The 15,604-nt window shown below is 43.8% G+C and overlaps 1 protein-coding gene across 1 annotated transcript in view; it reads left to right on the top strand.

The window, feature by feature from the left end:
* Positions 1–15,604, top strand: part of TSPAN7 (tetraspanin 7) — a 189,515-nt gene that overhangs the window by 139,708 nt on the left and 34,203 nt on the right. Inside the window, exons 2-5 of the mRNA XM_054005884.1 lie at positions 3,063–3,251; positions 4,943–5,017; positions 12,021–12,116; positions 14,582–14,737. Of these exons, the coding sequence (XP_053861859.1) occupies positions 3,063–3,251; positions 4,943–5,017; positions 12,021–12,116; positions 14,582–14,737 (516 nt within the window). The remainder of the gene's footprint in view (positions 1–3,062; positions 3,252–4,942; positions 5,018–12,020; positions 12,117–14,581; positions 14,738–15,604) is intronic.

The raw sequence follows: 15,604 nt of genomic DNA, 5'->3' as shown, positions 1-15,604 counted from the left end.
CAAAAGGCAGCTACAGAGATACTTCTGAATGACTAATGCCTGTGGATTTTTTTGCAGCAGAAGTTTGAAAGTCATATAATTATTCCATATTTATATTCTAGTAGCAACTAGAGGCTCTAGTCAGGAGCTGGGGTGCATTTGTGCGAGGTGCTGTTCCAACACATACAAAGACAGGCTTTCCCCTCACAGTTTACAGTCTTCCAAATGTTACATGCCTGTGATTTAGCCAGTACCTGTTGTCCCTGTACGCTGTGTGCTTGCAGCAGTTGATTCTGCCAAGCCCAGCTTCCATCGAATGATTGAGTCGGGTTGGTGGCGTGTACAGGAGAGGGTTGGGTTATTTGGTGAGGGGGAGCAAGGGCGGCTATAACAAAAGGTATCCTTATGCATAAAGGTGCGTGGAGCGTGCTTAAACGCCTAGTGGGAACCAGCAGCAGAGGCCAGATACAGGCACGAGCACATGGAATCTCTCTGGATGGGCAGAGACCGTGTTTCCAAACATGTGAGGCATTGGCAAAAGCATTCAGGTGTGAACTGCCCCGGTAATTTCAGGGGGTGCTGAGTTGGATGTCCATGAGGATACTTTCAATGTCAACATTGTTAACAATTGCCTTGCTCAAAATGTGTAAGACAGGAGAGGAGGTGTTTGTTTCCCAGAGTGTGCGGGAGTGCAAAGGCATAGCTGCTGGAGAGAGGAAGGGGCATAGGAGATGTTTCCATTAAGATGGGTAGGTCTTTAATAGCATATGGCAAAGTGTGGGGTGGGGAAGCACCATTGTTTTCATTTTCCTAAAAGGGCTCGGTTGTCAAATGTTTGTGGAACACTAGGTAACGGGAAGGGAGTGGAAGGAGAGATGCCGAGAGGAGGGGGATTTGAATGGGATTGCTCTGTGACATACCAGAGGCGCCCAGGATGCTTTGTGTGTTTGTTTGTTTATCTCTGCCGCCGCCTTTCCTCCCTCTTATTTTTGTTTCTGTTTTATTTTTGTTGTCTCCTGTTTCTCCTGTGGTCTTTCCTCATCACCCTTTATTGTCTCTTCCCCACCTTCTATTCTTTTCCTTTCCATTTACCCTCCACCCAGTTTGTACAGTCCTTCCCACTGACGTTCCCCAGATGTGCTCCTTATTACTGAACAGCTTCACCCAGCATAGCTCCACCTCCAGGACAGGAAGTGCTGTATCTGGATTGCACACATCTTTGCTTCCTCAGCTGCAGGTAGAACCAAAGAACACTTCTTTGTCCTGCTGCTGCACTGTAGTAGGACTAGCAAAATGACTGGGACAGGAAATGAGAATAATGTGCCCTAGGTGGTCTGCTTTGAATCAGCCTAAGTGACACATCAAGAAGCCTTTTCCCTTCAATATTGCCCCTGTCACATGGTAGTGGGGAGGGATCTCTCTCAAAATGGCTGACTTGGTTTTTGGTGCAGCAAAAAAAATGAATGGAGGTTTCTTTGGGGAAATACTGCACGACTGTGCTGGCCTCAAAGCTTCTAAGCAAATGCCAGAGAAACCTAACAAATCTTCTGAGAGAGAGAACACTGAAGGGGCTAGGGGGAGAACCTGATTCCAGAACTTTCTTAATATCTGCCCCAGGCTCTGTGCTAACTTTTCCAGTCCCTATAGATGATGTCTAGAGTGGCGATAGCTAAAAGGGTTGGATCCTCACAGAGTGGTTTAGGGAATGCTAGGTTAACTCTGGTAGATCTAGAGAAAGGGTTTGCAGAGCTAAAGCCCACATGGCAGGTTCTCACAGTCTGCCTTTGGGCCACACAGTTAAGCTGATGACACACATGCAGACTTCAAGCATTGTGATTTCAGTCCTGATGTACATTATATGTTCGCATTAAGCTTAATATTTGAGTAATTCATGTAAAATGCAGATAATAGATGTGTCTGGTTTAATGCCTTTTTTCCCGGTGTTCTAAAAAAAATGCTGTTTGCCTTATTTATAAAACAAACTCATTGCCTTACATGTTTGAGATTCGGTTTAGTCCACTCAGAAAGAAAAACTGTGTGATGTTGAGGGGGAAGGGTGTGGAAAGCCATTAATTTTCCTTACTGTCCACTAGATGTCAGCAGAGAACATGCAATATCTTCCTCCTGCTTCTAGCATCCATTTCAGTATCAGAAATATTATATAATGTGGTGATTCTGAAACTATATCGAGATCATGATGGGTGGGAGGTTTCCAAATGCAGGTGGTGGGTGAAGAGTTGTGTGTCCGATTGCTGTCAAACTGTTTACTTCATCTAACATAATGTCAAGTATCAGGGGGTAGCCGTGTTAGTCTGTATCTACAAAAACAAAAAGGAGTCTGGTGGCACCTTAAAGACTAACAGATTTATTTGGGCATAAGCTTTCGTGGGTAAAAACCTGCATGCATCCGAAGAAGTGAGGTTTTTCCCCCGGAAGCTTATGCCCAAATAAATCTGTTAGTCTTTAAGGTGCCACCAGACTCCTTGTTGTTTTCATCTAACATAGAGCACAGTGGCAAAGTTTGAATAGGCGAGATTACCTGATTTTCTTCTCCCTAACCCCTCAACACTTCCTCTAAAGTGACATCATGTCTCTGAGGCTGGGGAAACTAATATCAAAAGGTGCATATCCGCATAGTTAGGCGAAAAATAGCAGATTTCAGTTGTTCAAGGAACTTTGTACACAAAGCATATAGTACGTTCAGTAGAAATGGTTTTTGTTGATTTCTGGTGGCAGTGGTGTTTCACCTTCTCCTTCAGGCATGTTTTGGAATATATTGTAAATTTTGAATGACGGAGCTTTCAACCTAAGGCCTTGTAGACGTGATGTATTCTTTGCTTGTGACAATGGTCAGCATGATAGTGCTTAGTTCTTTGACTTGCAATGGTGGCTTAATGGAACATGTCCGGATACTAAAAAATAATTGTCAGTGTCGGTCCCTGTGGAACCAGTAGAAGTCGTTTGACTTGCCCAGCCATTCTGATTTGACAACAAGGAAAGTCAGCCACTTCAAAATTGCCATGCACTGATCCTAGGTGTTTTTTATGATAGGCTCTGACTATATTTCTCCTCTTGTTTTCCAGATCACAGGCGTTATTCTTCTTGCTGTTGGAGTCTGGGGGAAGCTCACTTTAGGCACATATATCTCTCTCATCGCTGAAAACTCTACCAATGCCCCCTATGTGCTTATTGGGACTGGTACCACAATTATTGTCTTTGGCCTGTTTGGCTGTTTTGCCACTTGTCGTGGCAGCCCATGGATGCTGAAACTGGTAAGTAAATCAAAAGAACTGTCATGTGGCATATGTGGAAATTGCTTATTCAATGTACTTTTATTAAGCTTAAACAGATGTTAACTGTAACAGAGGCAAACAGAAAGGTTGTAATGACCTGAATGTTCACTAAGTGTCTCTCGTGCTTAAAAAATTCCCTTCACTGAAACCAGTCAATGAATCACACTGACTTCTGTGCCATATATAGGACTCTGTGATGGCAATAGTGCTACCAGTGAACCAGATGTATCATTACAGACTTATTAACATCAAAAATGGCACAGCTCTGTAGCTAATTTGAAACAGACTTTTCCTGGGGTGCTTCTTAATAATACAACATGGAATGTAGGGAATACCTCGATGGTAGCGTTTAGTCTAATGCACACTAACTTTTCATTTCTGGCATCCTGTATTCACCTCTATAAAAATAGGTGGACACCAGAAAAGTAAACTCCCAGCAGTATGTCCGTCCACATTTCAAAAGCAGCACAGGGATTTCCTCACTCCGATAAGCTTTCCAATGCATCTCAAAATGTAAGGAAACTATAGGTGGAGGGAAAAAATGCACAGGCGAGTTAAACATTAAGCTTGTATAAGAGCATTCAGGGACAAAATATAATATGTGGCAATTTGAGGGGTGGGGAATAGTAATGGTCAGGTTAATATGTGGTGAAAGTGAATTGGGACAGGGGGAATAACAGGACGGTGTCTTCTACTACAATATTTTTCCCTAAAGGTACGTCCTCTGACTATCAGAGCTAACTGTGGTATTCGCCGTTCTGAACATGAAGCTTTATTTTGAACACCTGTATAAAAGTTTTTAAACCATCTTTCTCCCCTCAAAAGAAAACAGGCAAATATTTGAGTTCTGCATTGTTTGTAGGACCTAGCGAAGTCCTAGCTGCTTTGCCCTCCATTAAAAATAGTTCTCCCTTCTTCCTCCTCCCACCCCAAGCATTGAACAGCTTTTCAAACTTTTCTGCATGACAATTGGGATGAGATTTTCAGAAGATTAAAATGCAATTTCCTGTTAGAACAGCCTGTTTAGCATTGTTTGTCTTCTCAGTTATTTATTCATGTGTAGAAAAAAATCAGACCTAAACTGAAACCTCTCTTCTGCTCCTTCACTTTGGTAAAGATTGGTTCTAAATCCAGACTTCAGCCCTGATTCACTTTGTACATATGATTATTGCCAATGAAGTCAATGGGACTACTCATGCACTTATGTACCTTATTGAATCAGGCCATAGGCCCCAATCCTGCAGTGAAATGTATGCAAGTGAACCCTGGTACCTTTGCAGAGTCCTGTTGACTTCACTGGAGTTCCACACAAATACAAAGAGTCTACCTGCATTCATCTCCTTGCAAGATCAGGGCCTTAACAAAATGGGAACCACCTCTCTGCAGTGTGAATGTATGTTTCAATAATATATGCAACTGTCAAGAAATGTCATTTTATTCACATTAAACAACCTAATAATGGGGAGAGTGTCCTGCAGTTATTAGTAGTTACACCACATGCAAGGTGTCCTATCTTTCGCCCTCTAAATACATTCTTTTTTTCCTGTCTTTAGAGGAAATCTGGAGGCAGAAGCTTAAACTCAGAATTGTTTGCATAAAGAACTAAAAGGTTCAGACACAACTCTGCCCCACACTCTGACTTGCATTTTGTCTTGTTTCTTTGCTTTCAGTATGCCATGTTCTTGTCCCTGGTGTTTCTGGCGGAGCTAGTGGCTGGCATTTCAGGATTTGTATTTCGCCATGAGGTGAGTGGAAATGAATGTAGGTTATAAATGGCAGTGCCTCTCTGAGCAGGATTTGCTGAAGCCTCTCAGAACATGTACAATATATTGGTTGTTGACTTCAGCAATTCCATATGCATCATGAGTGATGTAGCTATTTTTCGGCAGTAATGCGTGCAGCCCTCTAAACACTGATATGATTCCAAATGAAGGGATTTAGCCAAAGCTTTGAGTCTTAGCTGTCTGATATTTACTCTGGAGCTATCTTTCTTTATATGTCCATCATATAACATCTTCTTTACCCTGTTACATATGCTGAGGACTGCAAAATAGGATAAATACTTTTCTTAGACACAGCTACTTCAGTCAGGGAGGCATTTGGTTGTGTAATACAGAGAGGATTTCTGAGACTGCAAAGCCAAACCAAACTAGTTTCCTTGATGTTGTGTAAATCGTATTTATTTATTTTTTTTCAGTGTGTCACTGTCCTGAGAGTAGAGTGAAGCTAGAAATAGCTAGAGATAGGAAACTGGGTTAGAAAGATGCCTTGTGAGAACAATACAGTCTGAATTTGTAGTAGCAGTGTTACTTTGTCCATTTTATCTGGAACCCTTTGTTTTAAGCCCAGGATTTTATGCTTCAGTCTTTTAAACTGAACCAGGACAGTAACTTTGTAGTATCTCTTCCTCACTTCTTACTCCTAGGGGAATTCTGAGCCCAAAAAATAAAAATTCTGCACCAAAAAAAATAATAATATTCTGTGCACAATATTTTAAAATTCTGCAAAATTCTGCATATTTTATTTTCAAAATAACACACTATAATCACACCAGTTTCATGTCAGCAAGTATGTCCGTAACAAAGCAGACAACAAAAAAGATCCAGGAATTTTTTTTTGACAAATAGATTCCTTACTAGACATATTAATACAGAACTTTGAGTAATAATTCATTTAAACTACAATACAGAACTGTATTTCTCACATCCCTCGGAAGCAGTGCAAAGGCTTGGGGGAGTCAGGGATAATGGAGGAGCTGAGGGAGAGGGAAGTAATTGCTGGGAAGGAGCCTGGGAGTGAACTTGGAGGATTGTTGGGTCTGGCACCCCGCCCAACCCCCCACACACACACTCCTGGGATCCTGGCTGCCAGCCCCACGCCCTCAGGTCTGCGTGGGGCGGCAGCAGAGCCCCTGGCACAGAGCTGGCAGCGAGCGGAGTACCTGGCATGGGCCCAGCAGCCGGGATCCCGGGGGCGGGGCAGTAGCTGGGATCCCGGGTGCACAGGGCGGCAGTGGCGCCTAATGGTTAAACATTTAATCGGTACAATTTTAATAGTTTAAACATTTACTTTTTTTAAACATTATTTGAATCCCTAGACTCAATGTTATCACCCCACTAGCTCCTGTGCCCTGGCACCAGTCTGTCTCCCCACACTAGCCCTTCTGAACCCCAATCTGTGTGACCCCCCCCCTCCATATCCCATGCCTCCTCACCTGGCCCCATGGGCAGGGCGCTGTGAGGAAATCAGCCTCTGTCCCCTTTCTCTCCATGGCTCCAGCTCATGAGCCAGCCACCTTCTCTTCTGGTGCCACATCAGCACCTGCTGTGTGAAAGGTATAATTACAACTTCCCTTTGACACATTGTCAGAATCAATTATTCTGGGGGGGGGAGGGAAATCTGTGGGGGATGTTAATTCTGCGCTTGCACAGTGGCGCAGAATTCCCCCAGGAGTAACTTCTGTCCCTCTGACTCTTTTCCCTTTGTCATATGTAGTCCTCTAGTACCCTGTTCTGCTGAGAGAGTGTCCTTTTTGGCTGTGAGATTTCCCTCTGTATGTTTCTTGTGTCTACCTTCACCAGCGGTAGATGGTTACCGATTTGATTTTGAAATACCTGTACTTTTTTTGCTGGGAATTACCATTCTACCTGTGGATGAGCAATCTTTTGTCAAGATCACAATAATGCAACCTCCTGAATCTGCCACCAGGCTCTGCTTTCCTCCCAGTTCACGTGTCCTCTGTGACATTCCTGAGCTTCTCTAGCCTGGGGAGCAGTAGTTCCTTATCCAGAGAGCTCCAGTGCCGCAATGAATCAGTGCTGCTACCAAGCAATGGGATTGGTGTTGCCTTTTAATGCCCCCTACTTCTGCACAAAGCTCACCTCCCTCATATTGCGGGCACACAAAAGGCAAATTGAAGGGGGAATCCCTCTTCTCTCTAGCTATTTTTATCTAATAGAGAACTGGCAGGTTACACTTCACCTTCCCTCCTGTACATTGACACAAATCGCTCCTTTAGGTTTTCATACCATAGGCCCTTACTCCTCAGGGTATCCCCCAGCAAACCTAAACATGTAATGAATGTGGGGAAATAAACCAGAAAATTGAAAGCTAGTTAATACTCTGTACGCTCCCTATTTCCACTTCCATTTTTGCTTTTGCTTTTCACACTTCCAGCTGTTTGACACGTTCCTCTGTTTAGCAGATGAACTCATTTTCACAGTGTGATCTTGTCATGGCTGCATAGCTGGCTGCACCCCTGTCCTCTCACTGGTTCTATGAATGCATCCCTGCAGGTGTCCGGCCTCGTGCCTTTACCTATCCCAGATGGAATTCTGCAATTCTCCCTTTCTTAGCCTCTGACCTGGGCTACAGTACCTGTGTATCAACCATGCTTACTAAGCAAATCCAACTATGTTCAACACCTGCAGTTCTTCCCTCTAGGGAGTTGGTGACCAGTGGTGTACAGCGATCAGCCTTCTTAAAGCAAAGTATTGCTTATTTTAGCAGCAGAAACAAGGCTTTTGGAGGAAAAGGATTTTAAAATAACAAGGAGTAGACACATATACATCTTACCTAAAGTCTCTCCATCCTCTGATGATAACCTAAGTAAGCCTAGCTTCTCCCAGCAGCTCCTTGCATTTTCCGCTTCTTCTCTTTGAACAACTCTCCTCCCCCTCTCCCCCCCCCATGCTGCTTAAAAGAGTGTGTCCCTTTTAAAATCTGCTATAGTTCTTTTTTCTTCTGTGTTCCAAGCTTTGATCCTTCCTGGTCCAACCCAGTTTTGTTGGCAGGGGCGTCATTTCAGATTTGGGGGGAGGAGAGGGCAATTTTAACCATGATTCCAGGGGCTACTTAGGCACCTGAAAACTCTAGGGTTTTTTGCAGACAGTAACTTAGAAATTAGCTGACAGGAACACTAATTTCTATATAAAAAAGAAAATTAAATAAATATTAGACCCAATTAGCACTAATACTAACATGTTCTGACATCTTGTGTTAATTCACTTAAGGGACACTAGTTAGGTTTAAACTTTTAAAGTATATTCTTACTCTTGACTACAACAATGGAAACAATTGTAGAAAAAACTAGATTACTCTATATCATTTAGGCTACTTACTTTTTGCTATTCACTAAGCGTGGAATAGATCATTTAACTTTTGGAAACATTCTACTAGGGCAAGTCCCATGAGTTGATACAACACCTACATGGGGCTCTTGGGGTGTTACCATACTACAAATAATAGACTAGAAACTGACTTTAAACAGGAGTGAAACTGACACTTTTAAGTCACTTTCACATTATTGCTAACCCCAAATGTTTAAATATCATGAGTCAGGCTCACCAAATATGAGATTGGCAAAAATCATGATAATCACAAGATTATGTAAAAATAATAGATTTGGTGTGTTTTTTTTTTAATTTGCCTTCCACTTTTTGAGCCTTTAGGGTGCACTGGGGTCACATTTTGAAGCTTTCTCCATAGCCGCGAGGGCTAGAAACATACTTTTTCTTTGAGAATGAAGGCTGAAATCATCACTTGACTCAAGGAGCTGGGGCTTTAAGGAAAACAATAATTATCATGAGACTCATGACAAAATCATGAGTCAGCAACACTGCTTTCACTTCTGTTCAAAGACTAGTTACTTTCCAGAAGGCTCTTAAGAACAACACTATAGTGATTTGAGTTGCAGTTCTCACAGAAGAATGTTTAAAACCAAACACCAGGAAAATTTCACATTTTAAAGCTGAGAAAAAAATGGAGTCTCCTGAGGTATATCAGGACACTGGAGGCAGGAAAGGAAAGTAAACAGGCACAGGAGCTCTGGGCAGCTTTTTCTCTTGAAAAAAAGTTGGAGGTCAAGTCTTCCAGTCCTTAATCAGGTAAAACTTCTATTGCTATCAGCACCTCCACTCATATATAATAACACGTGCTCAATAATTATACATTTCATACATAAATATCTGAGCTATCTTATCCAGGGCTACACATTTTGTAAGCATTGGCTCAGGGACTATATTTTCTGGCACATTCTGAACAGTGCTGAGCACACAGATGGTGTCAGTGAATAAGAACATAAGAACGGCCGTACTGGGTCAGACCAATCATCCATCTAGCCCAGTATCCTGTCTTCCAACAGTGGCCAGTGCCAGGTGCCCCAGTGGGAATGAACAGAACAAGTAATAATTGAGTGACCCATCTCCTGTCACCCATTCCCAGCTTCTGGCAAACAAAGGCTAGAGACTCAATAATACAATATCATGACAATAATCATCGACTTTATGGATGCAATTACTGTTCTTTGTTCTGGAATTGACCTGAATACAGCTGAAACCCTAAGAGTTTGATGTATAACCACATCTGATATTTATATGACACTTTCTCATTCCTTCCTTTTCTCAAACTCAGAACAAAAAATGACAAAACAAAATGGTTTTCAGTTAAAATATAAAACTGCACAGCAGCCGTTGCTCTACAGCCCAGCATGTGGCAGAACGTGCCACTCCTTCGGGGTTAAGTGATCTCCTCTCATCTGACTCTCATTCTCTCTCTTCATCCTTCCTGAGCTCTGTGCTGCTTTTTATGCTGTCAACATGACATCCTTCCCATCGCCTGGGATTGTTTGCTGGAATCTCAGAGAACTGGCCGCCTTGGTTTTGCTCCCAGCTATCAGCATGCAGCAAAGAGAGCGGCTGGTCCAGTGAATAGGTTGTCAACCCCCAGAGACCTGGGTTCTACTCCTCCCATGGACTTCCTGTATGACTTCAGGCCCCTGCCTTAGGACAGAGTTTCAAAGGTTTTAGGCACCCAGAGATGCAGCGAGGCAGCTAGTGGGGTTTACAAAGAACCTAAACTTCTGGGTGCTTTTGAAAATCCCACTAGGTGCCTAAATACCTTTAAAAATCTGGCCTTTAGTCTGTGTCTCAGTGCCCCATCTATACAATGGGGATACCAGCACTGCTCTACCTACAGAGGGGCTGTTAGGATAAATGGGTTAGACATTGTGAGGCACTCAGATACTATGGCGATGGGGTCACATAAGTACCACGAGTAGAGGGGGAACTTCTCTGTACCACTGCTATCCCTTCCCTTCTTTTCACCTCTCCCCTTCAGATCTCCCTTTTTTCTGATGTAACTTTGGCTCAGAGGGCTTGGCTGTATTTCTTCTGAGTCCTAAGTTCCCTCTAAGTTGCACAGCTGACTATTAAGCCCCGATGCCTCTCTGCCAGAACAGGCCTGCCACGGTGGGGAGAGGCGCCCCTCCCCACCAGCCCCAGAACGGACCTGCCCCAGACGTGCGACAGCCGGGGGAGAGGCGCCCCTCCCTTGGACTGGCCTGGCTGAGGCCCGCTGGAGCTGCCGGAGAGATGAGCCTCTCTCTCGACCCGGCTCAGCCCCGCTGGAGCTGCCACAGCTGGGGAGAGGTGCCTCTCCCCCAGCCCAAGCTGCTGCAGTGAGAGAGGGCTGAGGGGAGTCCTCTCTCCCCACCACAGCCCCAGGGCAGCCTGCACCCCAAATCTCTCAGCCCCACCCCAGAGCCTGCACCCCCACCCTCTGCCCTCTCCTGCACCCCGAAACCCTCATCCACAGCCCCATCCCAGAGTCCACACCCCCAGCCAGAGCCCTCATCCCCCCATACTCCAACCCTCTGCCCCAGCCCAAAGCCCCCTCCCAAACCCCGAACTCCTCATCCCCGGCCCCACCCCAGAGCCGGCACCCCTCAACCCTCTGCTCCAGCCCTGAGCCCCCTCCCACAGTCCAAAGCCCTCGGCCCCACCCCCACCACATGAATTTTGTTATGTGCACCAATATGAAGGTGATGTGTCATGAATTTCGCACATGGTCGTAAAAAATTAGAAGGAACGCTGTCTGAGTCCCCTGCGTTCTCTCTTCAACACCCTCCTTTTCCCCCGCTCCCTTCCCCCAGAGGAATCCCTGTTTTATAGGCTCATCTAAGGACTTCCAGATCCTTAATGTAATTACCAGCTCTTTCTTATCTTAAAATCCTCCTGCCTCTGTTTGTAAACAAAATACTGACTCCCTGCCCCTGGGCATCAGTTGAGACTAGCACCTCCCCTCTGCTGAACTCGCACACCCAGGCTGCAGGGCAGTTAACAGCTCTGCCTGGGGCTAGGACATGCACCTGGAGCAGAGCTGCTGTATGAAGCTCCCCTCTGCCCCTCCGAAATGGTGCCCCTGTTTGCAGGTTGGCTCAAAACAGATGAAATCATCAGAGCTAATAGCTTTGACATTGTCCCTTAACAACTCAAGTGTTTCATGAGAGGTGGCTGTCTTGAGCTGTGCTTTTCCTTCCTGCTTGTTTTTCAAGTCAGCCATCTGACTGACCTAAACTAATATATTCATACAGTAAACATCCCAACATTCAAACAGACTAACATATAGTATTCATAAATTGTCACAGGGCAGTTCCCAATCCATCCTAGCTGTTTTCAAAAATATAGCAATTTGGTGATCTATTTAAAGAGTCTATGGTTGCAAGTGGCAATCTTAAAATGCCATCAAAAGGACTTGTGAATGTTAAAGGAGAGCTTTTTAGATTCTGAATATACACTCCAGAAAGCGTGGCAAAAGGAACACATACTCACTCTGATTTGGCTATCCTGCAAAGGTTGGAAATGGGTAAATTTCTTGGAAAGACTCAGACTGAAAGCTTGTGCGTTAAAATGCCCATTCCATATGCTGGTCACTTATAAAATATCTCATTCTCTGGCTTTTTCCTCTTAGATCAAGGACACTTTCCTTAGGACATACACTGAAGCTATCCAGAATTACAATGGCAACGATGAGCGAAGCCTCGCAGTGGATGACGTACAACAGAGTGTAAGTTTAAAATAGCTATTTGTAAAAAGATGTAAACAGAATCTATTCTTTGATCACAAAACATGAATTGCCAATGGCTCAAATAGCTGTGTTAGTAAGTTATATTTTAGGGGCTAAACTGATTACATGGGATTTCAGCCTGCAGTCCTTCCACACCCACCGCTGCTACTGATTAGACCTTCAAGGCCTGGTCTACACTAACCCCCCAATTCGAACTAAGATACGCAACTTCAGCTACGTGAATAACGTAGCTGAAGTCGGTCGACGTACCTTAGTTCGAACTTACCGCGGTCCAGATGCGGCAGGCAGGCTCCCCCGTCGACTCCCCGTACTGCTCGCGGCGAGCAGGATTACCGGAGTCGACGGGGAGCACTTCTGGGTTCGATTTATCGCGTCCAGACAAGACGCAATAAATCGAACCCAGAAGTTTGATTGCCAGCCGCCGAACCAGCGCGTAAGTATAGACAAGCCCCAAGGTGTTGGTTCCAGGATTCAATACCTAGAATGGAGAAACAGGATTCTGAATACCTGAGGTGAAATGCTGGCTCCAAGTGAGTGAGAGTTTTGCCGGTGACCTCAATGGTGCCTGGATTGCATCTTTGGTATTTACTAGCTACAGAATAGCCAGTCTATCCAAGGGTGCTCTGTGCTTGTTTGGGACACTGTTCTGTCAATATCCTGGACGAAAGAACCATCACCAGAAGAAAGTATTTCACAAACTATATTGCCATAGCATCTAGCAGGCATCTTCTGACAACTGCTACTTTTTAAAACCAGTTGAGTTCACCCCTAATCTTGGGCTTGGTCAGTATAAGAAAACGTATAGCCTTGTGACATAATCAATTTAAAATCAATATAGTTATCCTGGGGCAAACCCTTAATATGGACTCATTTAAACTGGTCTAAATCACACTTAAGATTATCTAATTTAATGTGGAAACTTCATTTTACATTTATTTAGTTAAACCAATGCAAGTTTTAGAATGCAGACAAGCCCTTGTGCTAGTCCAGAGGTAGGCAACCTATGGCACGTGTGCCGAAGGCGGCACGCGAGCTGATTTTCAGTGGCACTCACACTGCCGGGTCCTGGCCACCGGTCTGGGGGGCTCCACATTTTAAATTAATTTTAAATGAAGCTTCTTAAGCATTTTAAAAACCTTATTTACTTTACATACAACAATAGTTTAGTTGTATATTACAGACTTATAGAAAGAGACCTTCTAAAAACGTTAAAATGTATGACTGGCACGCAAAACCTTAAATTAGAGTGAATAAATGAAGACTCGGCACATCACTTCTGAAAGGTTGCCGATCCCTGTGCTAGTCTTTAGTTGTTTGGTGTTTAGTTAGGATCATAGAGTGTGAGCAGTTCTTATTCTAAAGAGGCTCTGCCACTAGCATTATAAAGCTTTACAAATATGAACATGATTAGTCAGGATTTGGTCATCTAGCTTCCTGTTTAGTTGATAACCTATAGCAGTTCTCTTTGCAAAGACAATGAAAGGTCTGGAAGATGAAACCTATCAAGAAAGGTTAAGAGAACTGGGCATGTTCCATTGGGAGAAAAGATGGGTGAGGGACACACGTGGCTGCCTACAGTTGCTCCACGAGATGTTTTCAGACTGGTTATTGTCCTTCCATAATAAAGACTGAATAAACAGTAGTGGAGGAAAAATGCAGCAGGTTTTAAAAATGGAAGTGGTGCTTTAATTATAAGAAGAATTTGGCAGTGGAACAAGATTACCAAAAGGATGGTGCTTTTCCCCCTCACTTTCGATATTTGGGGCTAGACGAGACACCCCACTTATAATCTCTTGTCACACTGAGAATTTGCCATTTATTCCCCATCTTTGATAGGCTTTGCCAGTTTTTTAGTCTAGAATAGGACACACCTCCCACCCTTCCTAAAGCATTTTGAAAGTGTAAACCCACCAGTTCTGCTTTTATTTGCTATTTTGTTAACTCTTTTAAAGAAGTCTTATGAGTTAGAGAGGCTTGATTCATCCTCTTAAACCTGTACTGCTTTGTCTCTATTTGTGGTCCCCCTATGTGCTTAATAACTCTCTCATTTTTCTCAGCTGTTTTTCCTGTTACCAAGGGAAGGCTTTTCAATTTAGATTTCCGAGGATCATGTTTAGCACCTTTTTGAAAAGATAGGTGCACTGTTGGCCTTCTTCCCATCCTCCAGTATAGTAGTGCTTGCTGATGGTAACTTACCTATTTTGGGCGGTAGTTCAGTTACTCCATTCTTCAGTATAAGCAAAGAGCCCCAGCCGGCTCCCACTGAAGTAAGTGGGAATTAAGCTACTGACTTCTGTGTGAGCAGTATCAGCCCCAGGCTTATTTGGAAAATAAGTCTTAGTGAGTAGCCTTGGTCTGACCTCACTCTGAAAGGTAAGATCTGAAACTATTCCTATGCTTGTTTTAACACTGGCTTCTTTTTTTAATCTACTCTTTCTTTGTAGCTGAGATGCTGTGGCATTCAGAACTATACCAACTGGAGCACTAGCCCTTACTTCTTTGAACACGGTATTCCCCCAAGCTGCTGCATGAACGCCAGTGACTGCAATCCCCAGGATCTGCGCAATATGACCGTTGCTGCCACTAAAATAAACCAGAAGGTACAGGCCACTGTGTGCCAAAGGCAACTGAGATGTAACTATCCGATGAATTAGTTCGCAAATTACTACATATGGTGTCATTGAAGTGCGGTTCCTGCCTAGTGATATGAAGAGTGTGGAAACTGGGGATGGAGAAGTGGATAAGATTGCCCACTGCTTGCCATCAAACACTTAAATTGACATTTGTGAAATAAGCAGACACAGAAACCCGACCAGTGAGATGTGAACTCACTTATTCCCATCACATTTGGTCAGGTACAGCATCTTGCACAGAGGCAAAGCTGGCAAGACTGTTTAAATACACAGAGGTGAGGCAGCTGACCTCGGTACTTATGTCAATCAGCAGTTCTCATTCTCACTGACTCCCTCCCCGCCAACTTGTCTTCTGTCAGAAATTTCAGGCGTTGGATGCTAACAACTCAAACAGAGAAAATAGGGATGATTGACGTGAAGCGTTGTGGGGTAGTGAGATATGTTTGCTGTGCCCCGTCTAATCTCATTGGATTTATACTGCTGCAGGCAGAACAGAGCTAACATTGACCCCTCCCCACCTTCAAAAAGACAATTGGGAGAGTAGTATCGAGAGAGAGAGAGTGAGTGAGATAGCAAAACAAATAAATTAATAACAGAATACAAATGCAGAAAATGTGAAGAAAAGAGGGGAAAAGGGGAAACAATGCAACATATAGAAAAGACACTCCTAATACTGTGTTGTGCAAGGAGACATTCATTGCTGGCACAGAACTTCTTTCCTGTTGACTTTTTGCATAAGATTTTCAAGAGAGGTAACAAATTGTTCATAAAGGGAATAATCCTGATGCCAAATTAAACTTTGATATAACACCATGGCTTCGGCGGTTACAGCAG

The sequence above is a fragment of the Malaclemys terrapin genome, chromosome 1 (assembly GCF_027887155.1).
Source record: "Malaclemys terrapin pileata isolate rMalTer1 chromosome 1, rMalTer1.hap1, whole genome shotgun sequence".
NCBI classification, from domain to species: domain Eukaryota; kingdom Metazoa; phylum Chordata; order Testudines; family Emydidae; genus Malaclemys; species Malaclemys terrapin.
This window is presented reverse-complemented; position numbering and strand designations above follow the sequence as displayed.